At 35.4% G+C, this 18,698-nt stretch overlaps 1 protein-coding gene across 1 annotated transcript in view; it reads left to right on the top strand.

Annotated features, from left to right (window-relative positions):
- TAFA2 (TAFA chemokine like family member 2) overlaps nt 1–17,576 on the top strand; it is a 588,983-nt gene extending 571,407 nt beyond the window's left edge. Inside the window, exon 7 of the mRNA XM_082422925.1 lies at nt 15,102–17,576. Within this exon, the coding sequence (XP_082279051.1) occupies nt 15,102–15,113 (12 nt within the window). The 3' untranslated portion in view covers nt 15,114–17,576. The remainder of the gene's footprint in view (nt 1–15,101) is intronic.
- Nucleotides 17,577–18,698: the final 1,122 nt, after the last annotated feature.

Below are 18,698 nucleotides of genomic sequence, written 5' to 3' on the forward strand. Positions count from 1 at the left end.
GTTGCTTGTAGTAGTCTCTTAGGATGCTTTGTATTTCTGTGGTGTCCATTGTAACTTCTTTTTCATTTTTAATTTTGATTTGAGTCCTCTGCCTCTTTTTCTTGATGAGTCTGGCTAATGATTTCTCAATTTTGTTTATCTTCTCAAGGAACCAGCTTTTAGTTTTATTGATCTTTGCTATTGTTTTCTTTGTTTCTATTTCATTTATTTCTGCTCTGAGCTTTATGATTTCTTTCCTTCTGCTAACTTTGGGTTTTGTTTGTTCTTCCTTCTCTAGTTTCTTTAAGTGTAAGGTTAGATTGTTTATTTGAGATTTTTCTTGTTTCTTGAGGTAGGCTTGTATAGCCATAAACTTCCCTGTTAGAAATGCTTTCGCTGCATCCCATAGGTTTTGGATCGTCGTGTTTTCATTGTCATTTGTCTCTAGGTATTTTTTGATTTCTTCTTTGATTTCTTCAGTGATCTCTTGGTTATTTACTAACGTATTGTTTAGCCTCCATGTGTTTGTGTTTTTTACATTTTTTTCCCCTGTAATTGATTTCTAATCTCATAGCGTTGTGGTCAGAAAAGATGCTTGATATGATTTCAATTTTCTTATATTTACCGAGGCTTGATTTGTGACCCAAGATGTGATCTATCCTGGAGAATGTTCTCTGTGCACTTGAGAAGAAAGTGTAATCTGCTGTTTTTGGATGGAATGTCCTATAAATATCAATTAAATCTATCTGGTCTATTGTGTCATTTAACGCTTGTGTTTCCTTATTAATTTTCTGTTTGGATGATCTGTCCATTGGTGTAAGTGAGGTGTTAAAGTCCCCTACTATTACTGTGTTACTGTTGATTTCCTCTTTTATAGCTGTTAGCAGTTGCCTTATGTACTGAGGTGCTCCTATGTTGGGTGCATATATATTTATAATTGTTATATCTTCTTCTTGGATTGATCCCTTGATCATTATGTAGTGTCCTTCCTTGTCTCTTGTAACATTCTTTATTTTAAAGTCTATTTTATCTGATATGAGTATAGCTACTCCAGCTTTCTTTTGATTTCCATTTGCATGGAATATCTTTTTCCATCCCTTCACTTTCAGTCTGTATGTGTCCCTAGGTCTGAAGTGGGTCTCTTGTAGACAGCATATATATGGATCTTGTTTTTGTATCCATTCAGCAAGCCTGTGTCTTTTGGTTGGAGCATTTAATCCATTCACGTTTAAGGTAATTATCGATATGTATGTTCCTATGACCATTTTCTCAATTGTTTTGGGTTTGTTTTTGTAGGTCCTTTTCTTCTCTTGTGTTTCCCACTTAGAGAAGTTCCTTTAGCATTTGTTGTAGAGCTGGTTTGGTGGTGCTGAATTCTCTTAGCTTTCGCTTGCCTGTAAAGCTTTTGATTTCTCCATCGAATCTTAATGAGATCCTTGCTGGGTAGAGTAATCTTGGTTGTAGACTCTTCCCTTTCATCACTTTAAATATGTCATGCCACTCCCTTCTGGCTTGTAGAGTTTCTGCTGAGAAATCAGCTGTTAACCTTATGGGATTTCCCTGGTATGTTATTTGTCATTTTTCCCTTGCTGCTTTCAATAATTTTTCTTTGTCTTTAATTTTTGCCAATTTGATTACTATGTGTCTCAGCGTGTTTCTCCTTGGGTTTATCCTGTATGGGACTCTCTGCGCTTCCTGTACTTGGGTGGCTATTTCCTTTCCCATGTTAGGGAAGTTTTCGACTATAATCTCTTCAAATATTTTCTCGGGTCCTTTCTCTCTCTTCTCCTTCTGGGACTCCTATAATGCGAATGTTGTTGTGTTTAATGTTGTCCCAGAGGCCTCTTAGGCTGTCTTCATTTCTTTTCATTCTTTTTTTAAAATTCTATTCCACAGCAGTGAATTCCACCATTCTGTTTTCCAGGTCACTTATCCATTTTTCTGCCTCAGTTATTCTGCTATTGATTCCTTCTAGTGTATTTTTTCTTTTCAGTTATTGTATTGTTCATCTCTGTTTGTTTGTTCTTTAATTCTTCTTGATCTTTGTTAAACATTTCTTGCATTTTCTCCATCTTTGCCTCCATTCTTTTTCTGAGGTCCTGGATCATCTTCACTATCATTATTCTGAATTCTTTTTCTGGAAGGTTAACTATCTCCACTTCATTTAGTTGTTTTTCTGGGGGTTTATCTTGTTCCTTCATCTGGTACATAGCCCTGTGCCTTTTCATCTTGTCTATCTTTCTGTCTGGTCTAACATACTTTAAATTTTACTTTTCATGTCTGTCATTTGTCTGGCTCTCTAGATAGTTCGTTTCACAGGGAAGTGATTTTTTTTTTTTTTAAGAAATTCACGTTCTTTTATTTATTTATTTATTTATTTATGACTGTATTGGGTCTTCGTTTCTGTGCGAGGGCTTTCTCTAGTTGTGGCAAGTGGGGACCACTCTTCATCACGGTGTGCGGGCCTCTGACCATCGTGGCCTCTCTTGTTGTGGAGCACAGGCTCCAGACGCGCAGGCTCAGTAATTGTGGCTCACGGGCCCAGTAGCTCCGTGGCATGTGGGATCTTCCCAGACCAGGGCTCGAACCCATGTCCCCTGCATTGGCAGGCAGATTCTCAACCACTGCGCCACCAGGGAAGCCCAGGGGCAGTGATTTTTTTTCACACCTAGGACCATGCCTGACACTTAGCATGTGCTCAATAGATATTAGTCAAACAAATGAATGGAAGAACCAGATATGCAGGACCTGTTTCAGTAGGTTTGAAGCCCCAAAATGGGGATCTCAGCCCCCAGACTATCACTCACTGTTTACATGCATCTTTAAGAAGTTTCACTTTTAAGTTATCTGAGCCTCGGTTTCTTCAACTGTAAACTGGGGATAATAGTAATTAGTAACAAGGACTAATAACAGTAAATAGTAAAAGGGGGAAAAAAATGTCACAGAATAATCATGAGGATTACAAGAGAAAATGGATGTGCACATTGTCCACTGATGCCAGCAATTATGACCTGAGAGATGGAAGCAAAGGAAGGGTGAAGAGGATTCCAGGTTGCCCTGAGGAGCAAAATGATCAGCTGTTCTTGGCATTAGAATCCAATGGAAGAAAAGTGGTGGTTGGAGGGATCAGGCATCTTGAACTTAAATATAGAGGCTGTATAATTAAATATAGTATGTATATAGCACTTATGAGAGAGAGTGGGATGGAGAGAGAGAGAGGGATTGCGTGCACATTATTTTGGGGTGAATCACTCATCGTGGTATCTGTTTACTTTGTTCCATTATAGGAAATTTGATGATATTTCATTTGTACCACCACACCTGATGTCAAGTGAACATGTAAACCTAGGTGTAGAGTAATTGCCACCACAGAATATTTCATACGAAAATTTTCCTGACAGTGTTAAGCAGCAGTATGGAAATTACTGAAGAGAGAGAAGTACTTTTTTTTTTTTTAAATTAGGATAATTTTTAACTGTAATGAATCTGCCAGAATCAACCTTGATGTATCTATTTGGACATTTTCCACATCCCAAGTGGTTAGTCTAATACAAATTAAAGCACCACAGATTGCTATTATCTTCTTGCATTATTCTTTTCCTGAATTAATTTCATTTTAAAAATCAGACTGTCTCCAAATGAGAATAAATTTAAATATCCAAGGTACAAATGTGAAGCTGATGTCAGGACCCATGCATATCTATAATTTCCACAGAATCATGGGAGTAATCCTAAAAAATTATTAAATGGAGGAACTGAACTTTTGGGTCACTTAATCATTCCTCTTGCTATTCCTGGAGAATCCAAAGAGTACCTCTAGTTTTCCTTCTTCTGAAATTACATATCACTTTCCCCGTATATTCATACATTAATTTGTTCATTTATCCTTCCACCCACCCATCCATCATTGCAATCTTTCATTTAATAAATATTAGGCATCATTTATGTACCTGGAATGCTGCTTAGCACTGAGGAAACAAAATATGCTAAGATTTTATTTCAATACATCATCGTTAAGTGGGAGAAACAAACAGATTAATAATCATAATGTGATATGTCTTATAATAGAAGTATGAACAAAGTGCTGACTGGATGAATCACAAAGGTTTATGAATTATGAAGTGGTAACATTTGTTCTGAGGTTTGAAAGGAGAATATTTCAGGCAGAGGTAAAATGTACACAAAGATAAGGAGATATGAATGGGCATCAAGTCCTAGGAGGATTAAATAGTTGAGTGTGACTGGAGTTGAGCCTATGAATCTCTGAAGGGGTTGGGAAGGTGGGAGATGAAGTTGGGTGGGTTGAGGTCTTATCATAAAGGACCTTCTGTATTACCAACAAGAATTTAGATTTCCTTCTATGATAGGACATCTTTATAGACTTTTCAGGAATGATGTTAGCAAAGAGGAGGAGCAGACACTGCGAAGGACAAGACAAATCAGGTAGACAAATTGGGAGGTTATTCCAACTCTACAAACCAGATGGAATAAAGACCTCAATTAAAGTAGTGACAGTGAGACAGAGAGTGGGGAACTGAATAAAAAGATGACTAGGATCTAGAAACTGATGAGAGAGAAAACATCTGGAGAAAATTGCTATCATTGTTCAAAATATTCAATGGGGAGAAGTGAAATTAACATTCCTGAAAGGCTTTCCATGTTTTTGAACAATGTGAAGAAAATGGAGGCCTGGATATATTAAGTGGTATATTTATCCATCTGTTCCTTGCTTTTTCTAAAAAATATGAAGCTCCTCTAAATTTTCTCCAGCTTCATCCTTTGTCTTCAGTCACATGTGACCATGGCAAGTCATGACACTGATCCACTTCATGACTATGTTGGCCCTGATATATTTGGATAAAGTCAAGTAAATGTGACCAGAACCCAAAAGTTCTGTTCTTCCTCAACCATTTTAGTCTTACATTTTCTGCTTAGGTAGAGAGAGGCCAAGATTAACAATGATGGGGAAGAGGGATCTGTTCTTATTGCTCAAAGACTCAAGTTTTTTTCAAAATTGGAAAATATCTTTTTATATTATGACATGATTAGTCTATTTTCTGCTATTAATTTTAACTATCCTGAGCTCTCAAACTTATGTAGGAAATGTTTTACTTTACTTTTGATTCATCTTACCAAAACCTTCTGTTATCTGATCCTAATTACTAGCCATTCCCTCATATGATTTATTATTTTTCATGTTATACTCTCCAATATTAAATTATTCAAATATTTGAAAATCAAATAGTACATGTTTTATACATTTGGAGTACTTTGGGAAAGACAGATTATAAAGAAAACTTTTGAAAGTCTATCTATCTACAAAATGTCATAAATTACAACTGAAAAATAGCATGAATCCCATTCAGACTGTTACTGAGGATTACACAGTTGATGAGTAGAGAACAAAGCTGGCTTTAGAAGTGCATGCCCATGGGTGGCTAGACCCACACATTGGTTAAATGACTTGGCCTCATTTATCAGCATTAAAATATGTATGATTCAGGGTCATGCTTCAGCAAATTACAAACTACTAAATACATAGATGTTCAGGCAAACTATGAATGGTTAAGCTTGCAAATATTAAGTCTGAATTCTAATTGAATATTACTACATAATGTTTCTATAATTCTTTTACCCTTTTATGTTAAAGTGGTTGTCTGTTGATTTCTATATACTTTCTTCCTTGATTTTAAATGAATTATTTTCTTACATTTGTGCAGAATGCTTCCCAAAATAGTCATGAGAAATGTTTACTATCCTTATATCAATTTCTCGTAAAAGCTGTTTACTTTAGGTACCGTTTATGGGTATATGTTTCTCTGAAATTAAAAAAAAAAAATGTTCTAAGAGTTTATAATCCTCTAGGAGAGGTGCAAAACTGTCCCCATTGTGGGCTTTTCTGGAGGTAAAGGAAGTTATTGTCTTGCTGTCCCTTTCTGCTTGTTGAAATATTCCCTTTTGCCCAGGTTTGCTTCCTGTAATAATCTTTTGAACAGTGGAGTACCTGACATGTGCTTGTTTCTTAAGCAAACGTGTAAAACTCTTCAAGTTTGAATGGAGAAGTAGAAAGAGAAGGTTTCTGCTGTGCCTGATGACAGTTTTTTATTTTTCCACACTAATATTCTGGCTCCATGTTGGAGCACTAGTGTGGCAAATCCTAGCGTTGGTGGCATTCTAAGGAAGGGACAGAAGTTTCGTTGAGGAGTAAAGATTCAAAACAACTCCAGAAGTGAGCTCTCGTCTCGGTTTATTTCTCACAGAGCAGCAGGTGTGTACATCGTGTTGCAGGATTAACTGTAACCTATTCTTTCTTATAATTACCATTAGCATTCCAGGTGCCCCTGATTTCAGGGAAAAGATGAACTTGATACAGCTTTAGGGATCAAAGGTAAAGAACTGCTTCAGTGGTCAGTAAAGAAGACACTGAATTATCTTTTATAAGAAAGGGGTAGGGAAGCATCATTCTTTGATAGGAGGCCAAGAAACTGGCCACAAATAGCCAATATGTCATTATTGGTGAACCTAATATTGTCACCTAAAATGACCCTGCAGCTAACATATTGTTTTCCCAAGAACATGAAATGGGTAAAACAAAATCCTGAGTATAAGTGGACCTCTGTCAGTGTTCGACCTATTAGTTTGGAAATTAACATGAAAAGCACTGAACCATCAAACTTTCACCTAATCTCCATAAACCAAATGAAGATTGTGTTCTTACCTAATGGTTCATTCTTTCTATATTTAAATTGCCCCTTAATTGAATAAGCTATGTCATAACAGGATCTAAGTAATTAGAATTGGCTAGATTTAAAGATTCATATTTTGATCAACTTTGGGAATTTGAGACTAATGGATTATGACTATTTTTTTAAAAGGGAGAAATATATCTGGGAAATAGAAAAAAAAAAAAGCAAACACCCCCAACATAGTAAACATCACTGCCTATGCTGCCCTATCCTTCAGAAAATGGATTCTAGTTTTTTTTAACTTAGAGAAACATTTTTTCCCAAAAATGTAGCACATATAGATTGGTTATCTCTAAACTTAATTTTATGGCAGAAGATAGGGATGGAAAGGAGAGAGTTTGTGCTACTTCAGGCATGGTACTAGCCTTGTTCTTCCACAAGTTGCACCAAGTTCTTTTCAAAATGACAGCAGCATATTCTTTATGCAGACAGGTGTCTCAAGGAAAAGTTGTTCGTATTTATAACTCAAACCAACCAGGAAGCTAAGAGAAAATGTTGGTCTCTTAGTAATTCCTAGGCTACTAAGACAAATTTCTTCAAAGTTTCAATCCTTCCTCCCAAACTCCACTTATCTTAAATTCACCTTATAAACACAATTTTTATTGCTTACTTCTGTTAGCCCTTATATGCAGTGAGGCTGAAATTCTTGACTGTGATACTTGACCAGATGTAAACTTTTAAAGTAAGTCTTTACGACAGAAATTGGATTAAAAACTATCAATTCAAATTACTTCTTTACAAATGAGAGGTGAGTCTAAAGAAATGAACCTACTATCAAATTTAGCAGGAAAAGTGCCTTCCAATTGAGTTCAAAGTTTCAACTGTCTCTAAAAATGTGTGAACTCACTGGTATATGGAATAATATCTGTAAAAATCTATTCAGCTTTCCTCAAAGCATTCAAAATAATTGCTTTCCCATTTTAAGGACTTTATGGTGTTTCTTTAAACAGTGTAATACCATTATACTGTTGTCTTTCAAAATTATCTAAATTTTTGTCGTTTTTCCACCTGGAGTAAATGGAAGGTATATATGGTAGAAAGCCAGGAGAAGTAGGAAAGTCTTAAATTTTCTTAATGTCCCAAGGGAATTTATTCACTACCCAAAGAGAAGTCAGGGAATGCTAACAGTTAATGTCATCCAGAGAGAATCAGTTGATCTGCCTCCGAGTGGATGAATGTGCTTAAATGGCAATGCAAACAGTCATCTGCTTTCATGAGTCACATAGAAGAGTTCATGGCAGGCACACTGTACAGCTTTCAAAGTTCCAAGAAATGGTGCAAGTCCATCTGTTCCAAAGATTCATTTCTAGTCGAGATCTTCGTTTGCACAGCACAGGAAGCTGAAAGCCACTGACAGATGTTTTTGTGGTAAAAGCTCACTAGTCCTGCATTCTAATATAGGCTTTTTAGAAAAATGAAGTCTATACAGTGGCTATACCACCAATGAATTTAGGTAATAAATAAGGTAATCAGGTAATCAGGTAAATAATAAAGTAATCGGGATAAAATTTTATACCATTTTGAATTAGTCCTTATTATCCTTGGGGATAGAAGGGAATTAGAAACTCACTAAGTCTAGCCAGCTTGTTTGACAGGTATGAACGAACCAGGGAGATTGAGAGATTTTTTAAGTGACTTGTCCAAAGTTCTAAAACCAGAAGGTTGTAACACTGTTATAAACTCTTATCAAAACAAGCCCACCTCTTCTCAGTCAGTCTGGTGCTCTGTTTTTTTTCCCAGAAGTCTAGGAAGACTCTATGCCATTTTCCACTTCCACACCGGGACCCACACTGAGGTACACCTAAATATTGGGTTGGCAAAAAAGTTTGGGTTTTTCTGTAAGATGTCACAGAATAGAATCAGTTAACTACAGAAATGCTCTGTTGTTTGAAATGACAATTCCCAATCACCCAAGGCTGTTAAATATTTTGAGATAAATTTTTTGAGAATTCATAGAACAGATAACAAGGTCAGTTAGTGGCAATATTGACCCCAGCCGAAATATTAAACAGATTGGCTGTGGTGCCCCAAATGTTAAATGTGGAGGCCAAGCCACAGCACCGGCCATTCTTAGGAAGGAAAATTAAACTGCGGTATGAAAATGCAGTAGTTTTCAGGGCTTGTAAGAATCACTTTCACCAGCATGAAAGTAAAATAGAGGCTTAATTTTTTACATAGGTGTGTATGTTTATGAAGGTGATTCATATGTCATTGCCTTACACTGCCTCGTCTATACTTACAAGCTGTCTGGTCAGCTTGCTATTAAATGATTATTTCAGACCAATAGGAGTCTTCCATTTCATAATACCTCATTGCATAAGGTGCTTTAAGAAAGCGCAAGTGCATTCATGTACAGTTACGACCAACTCAATGGCAGCTTTTCTCCAGCTTAAATGAGAAAACCTGCTACTGCAGAGTAATGATGTTTTAATTGCACATTTAGTACACAAAAAGTGAAGCAAGAAGTTAATTCATGTACTTGTAAGAGCTACATGAAAAAAATACATTTGCAGTGAAGCAGCAATTATTTTCCAAGCAAGGAAAAGTTCATTCAAATCAGCATTTAGTGGTTTAAAGAAATGGGATTGCTTTAAGAATCCATTTACTGACTCAGAAAGATTTTAAATGGTAGAGTGCCTTATGTTATATACCTGAAACTAATACAGTGTATGTCAATTATACATTAATAAAGAAATTAACTAATTCAAAAAATCAGCATTTGGCATGAGGGTATTCTAGTCTTCCTTTTTACTTATATAGAATAAGTTAAATTTATTATTGGAATATTAGTTTGAAATGATGCCTATCTATGATGTTAAGCAGCTGTATTATAAAAATCCGACATGCACTGCATTTTAACCTGCTGCCTCCTTTCAGAAATACTGCCACATATTCCTTGCCTTCCAATTATTTAAAGAATGTCCATCAGTCTAAAGATATATGTTTGTTTCTCTAATAACATGGGTATTTTAGTGAAAAATTTTTTTAAATGAAATTGACTTATGTTCATAATGCATTGTGTCTTCTATTCTTGTGTGTATGTGACTCATTTTATATTCAAAGGAATATAAATATTGTTCAATAGTTCCTCATAAAAAGATTTTAATGACCACACTGGAAAAAATAAGAATATTTTGTAAATTAAGCTAATATGATAAGATTTACACTGATACTGTGGAGATTTGGCAGTGATTTCACAAATTTATGTAGACTGGCAAAGTGAACAACTGAAATTAAAAATCTGGGATATGGGATAGAACCCAAATACATCAAAGGAACCATCAATAATGAATAAGGAAATTTACAAATCTGCATTTTGTTTGGCATAATTATACCACATTTATTTTTACCCTAGGTGGTTAAAGTGTAGTAGTAATTTCCTAAATATTTTTCCTGCATGTAGAGTCTGATGGCAGCTGGTCCACTAGAAAAACAAATAATGCAATTGCCTGTAAAAACTAGTAACGTATGCTCAGAAATAATCGAGGGCAAATGTAGGAGGAATTCAATGCATTCGGGTGCCTAGAAATGTACCCATATCTGAATAATGTTACCACTTACATAATGCTTATTATGTGCCTTAGAATATTAGTTCTAAGCATTTGACCAATTAACTTATTTTTTCCTCAGCTCATACAACCCTATGATTTAGGTACTAATATTATAGCTGTTTTACTCAAGGTCACATGCTGAGTTATCAGCAGAACTAAGCACTGAACCTAGACAGCTTGGCTTCAAAGTATAACCTTTTTAACCATTACATACTCTCTATCAATCACCTTGTCTGAAAAGACAGTCTCTCTCCCAAAGCCAGCTGAAACAATAGTGCTTCCATCTTGATATATGACTTTGATTAACAGCATATGAAATGAATAATTACAAATTTAGTTACTATAAGACACAGCAAATTTACTAATTAAATCAATGTTTATAGAGAAACAAGAAGTAATAATGCCCCCTCCCATAGGTATCCTATGCATCACCTTTTGTGTCTTATTTAGGAATTACTACTGCTACCACCTGTTAATATTTAAAAAGCATTTGCCTGGACAGATACTTTGCAGGGATTATCTGATTTAATCACAATAGCAAACATATGAGGGCTGATAATACCATTTTTATATTTCACATGGGGAGACGAAGGCTCAGGGGTTTTACATAATTTATCAACCTCACAGTGTTAGAAAGTGATTGATAAGGCAGAGATCTGAACCCAGGCAGCCTGTGTGCAGAGCCCACACTATTTGTCATTATGCCTCTTACCATAGTGTGTTGTCTCCCATTGGTAACCTAGTCAGCATGATTTGAACAGGGCAAAAGAACTATAGGCTCCATGAATAGAATGAATGATTTTAAGAACTTTATAAAAGCGTCTTTTGCACTTGGGGACAGAATAGAGTCTTTAATTTTTTTCCTTCTTTAGCCTTTCTAATTTATCTTACCTTGAAGATGGGCAGAGGATATATATAACATAGTGGTCAAAACACAAAATGAAGACAGTATTAAAACAGTTGACTTCACTTCATTTTAAATGTAGCATCTTATATGCCATTTACCTGGTTTTAGTTTCTCAATTTACATCGGTGAACAGACGTAAAAAGACATGATGTTAGCATAAATTACTGAGAAATCTAATCAGAGCCCTGTAGTAGATTTGTTGGACTGGAAGAAATAAATGGGTACTCTCACCTTAAAGAATCACTGCTTTTTGTTACCAGATTAGCTTCTTCAACCTGGCGGCTCATTACCAAGATAGCTTTGTGCTTGTGACTAGAAATAATATTGATAATAATAACAGTAATAGTAATAATAATTTATTATTGCATGCGTTCAGCAGCCAAGTAGTTTCGCTTACCAAATTGGCTGGTGTGCAGCACACACAAATAAAATTTTCATGAAAAAGAACAGCTGTGTAAAATACTGCCTTTGGAAAGGCAAATTTACTGAGATAGTGATTATAGTGTATGAAGCTCAAGGCATAACCGTAATGATTGTAGGACCATTTCTCTCCCTCATGCAGTATTTTACATCTATTGCCCTCAGAACCAGAAGACAGTGAATTCATGGTAGCAAATGCTCTTTCCTATCCTGTAAAAGTGATTTTATTGCAACCTCCTGCTTTTAAGTCACTGAAAACTTGCTGGAAAGCTTCCTTTGAAGGTAAAACTTTTACTAGTTGGCCTCTTCCAAAAGATGGGCTTGAGTGAAAAGAGAGTAATATTTAAGTTCTAAAAATAAGGCAGTGCTTAATTTGATGTACTAAAAGCTTACTTTTAAATGATAGCAAAATTTTTAAATGTTGGATTGTGTAAGTATTGTTTAAGCAACTCTTTCATATCAGGAAGTTCCAGTTTATCATCTATAAAGGGTGAAATGGCAGTCATTTTTCCCCCATTAGCATGTCATAATTTAAACATGATTCACTTGGACTTAATGAGCATATAAATCGTAAAAGCGTTTTTTGTACTGAATTTTAGACAATAATTTTAAAGTGTTATTTGGACCTTGCATATTAGGTGATGAAAATTGGTGACAATGTACCTGTGTATTCAGAATCATCCACATGTTTTTAAATCTTTGGCTTTGCCATTTCATCTGGTACAAATCTGGAGGTTGTCAGGGAGAGTGCTGATATATGTTCATATTTATACTTCGTTGAAAAGGGCAAATTATGACTTAGCCTTTGTTTGAATTCCTTAAGTGTTAGTCCTCCAACTTGAGAGAATGTCTGTTTGTTGGTTAGTGGGATTCTCTCATTCTACGTTTAGTGGTTTTCTTGTTAAACATTTATGCATTGAAAAAAACTGATCCCAACTCTAAAACGTTCATTTTTATAGTACTTCATAGTTGGCAAAGCTAGGTTTTCATAAGTATAATAATTCGATCCTCATAGCAACGCTGTGAGGCTAACAAGATTATCCCCATTTTACACATGGGCAGCTGTTAGGGCCCAGAGGTTGTATGACACAGCCAGTGTGGTTAGTATTATTGCCACACTGACGTAAATCCAGAGCTCTGTGTGCTGAACCGCAACAGTCCTCTGATCAAAATCAAATGATTTACAAAAATCATACTGAAAACAAGTTGTCTGTTACTCTTCATCTCATAAAATGTGGATATTTTTAGGATTAATAAACTAGGACACTAGGAAATAGTGCATGAAATTGGAGAATAAGGAAAAGCTTTCATTATGTTTCAATCCATGCTTATTTAGACGATCACTTCTTTAAATCATGTTTAAAGTTTGGTTTTCTAGCAATTATTTTAGCTGATAGAAACACAGCATGATAAAAATGTGTATTTATGATATTCTTGAGCATATGGATTGTATAGTTATATGTTTGTGTATACTTATATGTTTCCTCTACTGACATGGAAGAAAGATTTATTACAGATATATAAACCTTTGGTATTATACTGTCAATTTGACGTCTATTTTTAAAATTATGTGAAAATAAAGCTTTAAATATATAAATGGTTGAGAGAATCCCTCCTCAGCTTTATATAAACCAGCAGGATGAAATACTTACCTTGGAATGAAGACGTAAGAATGTGTCCGCCATACCCACCAATAGATTACTTAGAACCTGGGCTTGCAGTGGCTCAAGAGGACGTGTCACTTGCTTTCCTGGAGTCATTGCAGCGTGTCCCCCTCCAGTTGCCTGTGTTGAACCTCTCCTGAGGCTAAACCAGTTGTTCTCTTCCTCTTTTTTTCCTGTCATTTCAAGCACTGGTCCCCATATTATGTTTCATAATGATTCCTACTAAGAGAATTTTCAGAAAAGGCAGGTGAATTTTCTCAGCCAGTGGAAATCAGATTGTGTTAAATCAACGTTTGTCAATAAAGTGTATCACAAAAATAAAATTTCTGTGTTTTTCACAGTGATCAGCCATCTGTATCAGCAACCTGTAACATCATGTCCATAACACTCTTCACATTTCCTCCCCACCTTCTTCTTACACTGACTCCCAGGCTGGTAGCCCTTCTCACAAATTGTATAAAATGAATGGCAGGCAAATTGATAATGAAATTGCTTCCCTATCAAAGATATCCCCTGCTCCCAGAATCTCTAGAGGCCAGGAGACCCTTCACATCTGTGTCTTCCCACCCACAATTCCATTCCTTCCATAGTTTCTCTGTGCACGAGTATAAGCAGCTACAAATACGCAGACAGAAGCTCCTTCTTTGGGAAGGGTAGCTGACCAACGAGACACAGATATGAAGCCTGCCTCCATGCAGAACCTACCTGTTTGTTTGAATTTTACACCTTCCTTTGGAGACCAGCTATGGCAGAGCAAAGTCTAGAGCTGGCTTTGTTATTTTGTTTAATGTTCCTATTTTTCATAGTTGACCGAACAACAATAAACAACACAAACAGAAACCAGTCTTCTGGCAAACGTTTCATGAAAAGACAAGTAACTATGTCATTTAATGAAATAAAACCAAAGTATCCACAATAGTTTTTAAAAACTCACTTTTTGTTACTCACCATTGCTGCAAAAGAACTGTTAGGCAACTCTAAGTACTGTGATATTAAGAGCGTAACTAGAAATTCATTGACACAGCAGAAATCTGCCTCTCTTTATCATCTTCCTTCCATATGCATATAGAGATATCTGTGTATGTATCAGGTATTCTAGCTAGCTAGCTATTATTCCTTTTTCCTGCATACGAACATTCTCTGGACTTGAGTAGGTGTGAAAATCCAGTGTGAATCTGCCTCAGTAATTTATAATAGCATTAATAATACTGCTCTAATCAATTTCATGAGAAATTTGGGCACCTTTAAAATTTGGTAAAGGATTGTACTATCATTAATTGTTTTTCTCTCAAAATAATAGGGGTTTTTTGCCTTATGAATAGCTAATTTTCTGAAATACAGTTGAGTCAAATAAGCACTCAACTTTTAAACTACTTCAAGAATGGATTTTATGGAACCAGATCTCAAGGGCTTTCTTGAAGATGGGGTCTGATTGTATTCCTGAGGCCAAAGACCTTTCTTCACTGACTCCTGTCATGATGTGTATGATCTCTGGGTTATTATGTCCACCAAGCCTGTGCAAAGAACAGGGATTCCAGAATCATTCTTCAGATCTGAAAGGGCAAAGATCACCAGTTAAGATCTTCCTGGTCACCGCTGGAGTCATTTGGATAATAGTGCAAGGGGCTCTAAAAGTATTATGAAATAATAGAGAAAATAATTATTTTAATAAGCTATAAATACCTAAATATGGTAGTCCTTTAAAATTCAATAATTTATTTGATACAGCAAATACCAGCATTTTGAGTTACATATTCATTTCTAATGCTTAATTGTGTAGAGTTTTAAGATGATGGCTGTTATGAAATGATTCTATTTTCTTCTTCTTTTGCAGGTAACCCATTAACAAAGGATAAATCAAGTGATCCTCAAGGCTGATTACATTGAACATCAGCATAGAAACATAACTCATGAGGTGATCTTGAAGGAAAATTTTTATACAGCTCACAAGAGGCACTCTGGAGTCTATTATTTCCAGGGGATTTCATGGCTTGTAATCAGCTTCTTCTTGGAATCAAGACTTTTTAAAAGTCCGACATGAACTTCTCTATCATGAAGATTTCATCAGATTTGAACTGTGTTCAACTTGTATAATTGCACTTGCAAAAAGGATTTGAAGTTACTATCTGAAGAGTTAGCGTTTCCGGATGGTGTCAGAGACACTTACCTTTTGGGTTCTTGGCTCCAAATGTGACTGCTTTTCTTGTTTCTGAAAGTCTCCCAAGTGCACTGGCCTTCTGTCATGGACCTGTTCCTGAGTCCTGTGTTCAGTGGCTAGAACTGCACATGGCTTCAGTGACTTTTCCTTTGCGAACTTCTCCTCTGGCATGGTGTAGACTGAGACAATTTATTTGTATCCTAATCTTGGAGCTCTGAAAGCCTACATGTTTTAACATCTTAAAGTTGCTTTTGTTAAAGGAATGGAAATATATATCCATTGATAATAATTATTGTTGGCAAGTAATAGTTATCTGAATACATCAATCATATAAGAATGTATAGACAAGCTGACATGTTTCCCCAAGGCTAACACACTGCTGCAGCTCTCTGTCAGTTAAATAGGTAGTAGTTAGAACTGAATTACCATTTTCATTATATACTCCTGTTTGGTACCTCTAGAGTACTCTCCCTTTCAGTTTTTTGTTTTTTGTTTTTTGTTTTTAAAGTGGGCTTTTTCTTTCATTTTTATCTTTACTTTTTCCCTTCACAGAAATTAGCAGTGAGCAGTCAAGTATTTAGGTAAACTTCAGTTTCAAAAAATTGCCAGGGATGCATGTGGGTTTTGATTTCTTAGCTTGAAAGTTATTCACTTAGATTTCTTCTAGTATTTTTTTTAACTGTCCTTTCCATCTCATTTTAAAAAGGCTGTCTCTTGCTCTATCCCAATGACTGTTTGAATGCCTGTTTATTCAGTCTGTTGGTAGAATAAATTGTTCTTTTCCTTGGTCTCAATTTTATAAATATTTGCTTACCGTTGTCCCGTTCAAACAATTTCTTTAGTCAGTCTTTGTCCACGTTTTCGTAGTACTTTTAACATTTGTGGTTTTCAGTTCTACAGGAAAATCTTATAAATATTTCAAGGCCTTAAACATGTATGTACTTTTTTTTCTAAGTTACTCACAGAATGTATAATTTTATACTACATCTGCTTTGTTTCATTTGTGATGTGGAGGGAGAGAAGAATGGAAATTGCATAACCATTCTGGATACTGTGTAAATGTATAGTTTGAAGGAATGTAAAGGGAGAGGAGCTTCTGTGTTTTACTCATCTTAGACTAATAGGAAGACACTTCAGAAATTGTCCTATTAGAAGTTCCATTATGTTAGAGAAGGTGTGGACATCTTTTGTTTTTTAAAACTCACTGACATGGCCAATTAGGTATATGTTGATTTCCATGATGGAGGCTGACATACAAACCAAAGCTCTCCAGGCTATGTTGGTAACAACTTTTAAAGACCAATACATTACCCAGAATCTTTTCTCGGCAGAATGACTAAAAGCATAAAATTTGTTAAACATTAAATTTGTAAAGTATGCTTTTGATATTGAACTAAAGTAAAGTATACTGCCCCATAAGTCCATGGAATGGAATGACTTTCTCCTTCCATTTTAATTATGCATATACAAATAGATGGCTCTGAGTGAATTTTGCAATGGTTCAAGACTGTCTGAACTCATAAAGAAAGGAGTAACAGTTGTGCTGGAGTTTCTGCATCAGTAATAATATCATTAATTTCTTTGGAACAAAGTGGAAAACTATATTATTTTGGAAATTATGAATTTGTCCTAGGTTTGAAATTATAGATCATGCCTCTCATTTTTTAAACTATGTCCCCTAAAACAACACTGGAAATTCTGTATTATATTCAAGTGTAATACATGCATATCAATAGAAAAAAATAAATGGAATTTCAAATATATTAACTAGATTATCCCCAGTAGATTGATGTTGTGACTCTTCAGAAAAGGTGAATAAAATTGGAATATAAGATGGACTCTTTTTTCATGAGTTACATTCAGAGAATCTGTTTTCCAGTGTTTTATCTTAAAAGCACTTCAGTTACTATCTAGGAAAACCTCTGAGTTTATGGGAAAGCTGACATAAATTCTTCAATCTTCTTTTTATAAAAATCCATGGCATATCTTGCCATTTACACAAGGTTCCGATATTTGACTTGCTTCTTTGCTAAGAAACAATTGAAATAGATGATATATCTACACTTGTGCCACTTGCTCACATCTTGACTATGACAAAATTTTGCTAGCAATATACAAAAATCACTTGATTATAAAAATTGTTGAAAATAATGACTGTTTATCCTTTGAAATTCATTATACAGTGGGCCCTTGAACAACATATGTTTGAACTGCACAGGTCTACTTATACATGGATTTTTTTCAACATTAAGTACTACAGTACTACACAATCTGAGGTTGGTTCCAGGGATGCAGAACCTTGGGTATGGAGGAACCGCATAGAGGGAGGATGGACTGTAAGTTATATGCAGATTTTCGACTGCATGGAGGGTTAGCTCCCCTGACCCCAGCGTTGTTCAAAGGTCAACCATATATGGAAATGTTAATTAAAACATAAAATATGGCTATGATTTAGCCTTTAAAAATTACTTTAAATAGCTTTTATTTTGAAGTAATTTAAGATTTCCAATAAGTTATGAAAATAGCTCAGAGGACTTCTGTGTATCCTTTTCCCCGTTATTGCCCAGTGATAACATCTTACAAAACCAAGAAATTGACATTGGTACAACACTATCCACTCAAATACAGACCTTATTCAGATTTCACTAGTTTCACATGCACTTTGGGTGTGTTTATGTGTGTGTGTATACGATCTTATTCTTTGTAATTAATTTGGTAAACACCTACTTCAGTATGTCATAACATAGAATAGATTATGAGAGTCTATGGGTCAATGAGTGGCTGATTTGTGATGACTTTTTTGAAGTTCTCTATTTATGGAAAAATATCCTATAGCTTTATTTTATTTTTATACATTCTTGTTGCCTTAACACAACAGAAACTTCCAGTTTTAACATCAGACAGTACCATATAAGATTTCAAATTTGGAATTGGCATTAATGGGTAGGAAGAGGTCTGAGAATCTGCATCTATGGTTGAATTAAAAAGGGAGTTTGGTCCTGTTCTTTATTTCTCTCAGCAAGGCCTGTACTACTACACAATGCTATACAAGTGGGTTGTGACTTTTGATAATACACAATGGCTAATAGCATGATGATTAAGTGGGACATGATCTTTTAAAAATTTTGATCATTTTCTCAATTCATGATCATATATCCATCTGAAAGAGCAACATATGTGAAAATATCAAGTAGTATTTTTCATCATGGAGCCCTTTCTCATTTTGACCCACTTAGGTGGAGAGAATTAGAATGATGGAAGACACAGAGAAGC

This window comes from Balaenoptera physalus (assembly GCF_965194825.1).
Source record: "Balaenoptera physalus genome assembly, chromosome: 13".
In the NCBI taxonomy this organism is placed as follows: Eukaryota; Metazoa; Chordata; class Mammalia; order Artiodactyla; family Balaenopteridae; genus Balaenoptera; species Balaenoptera physalus.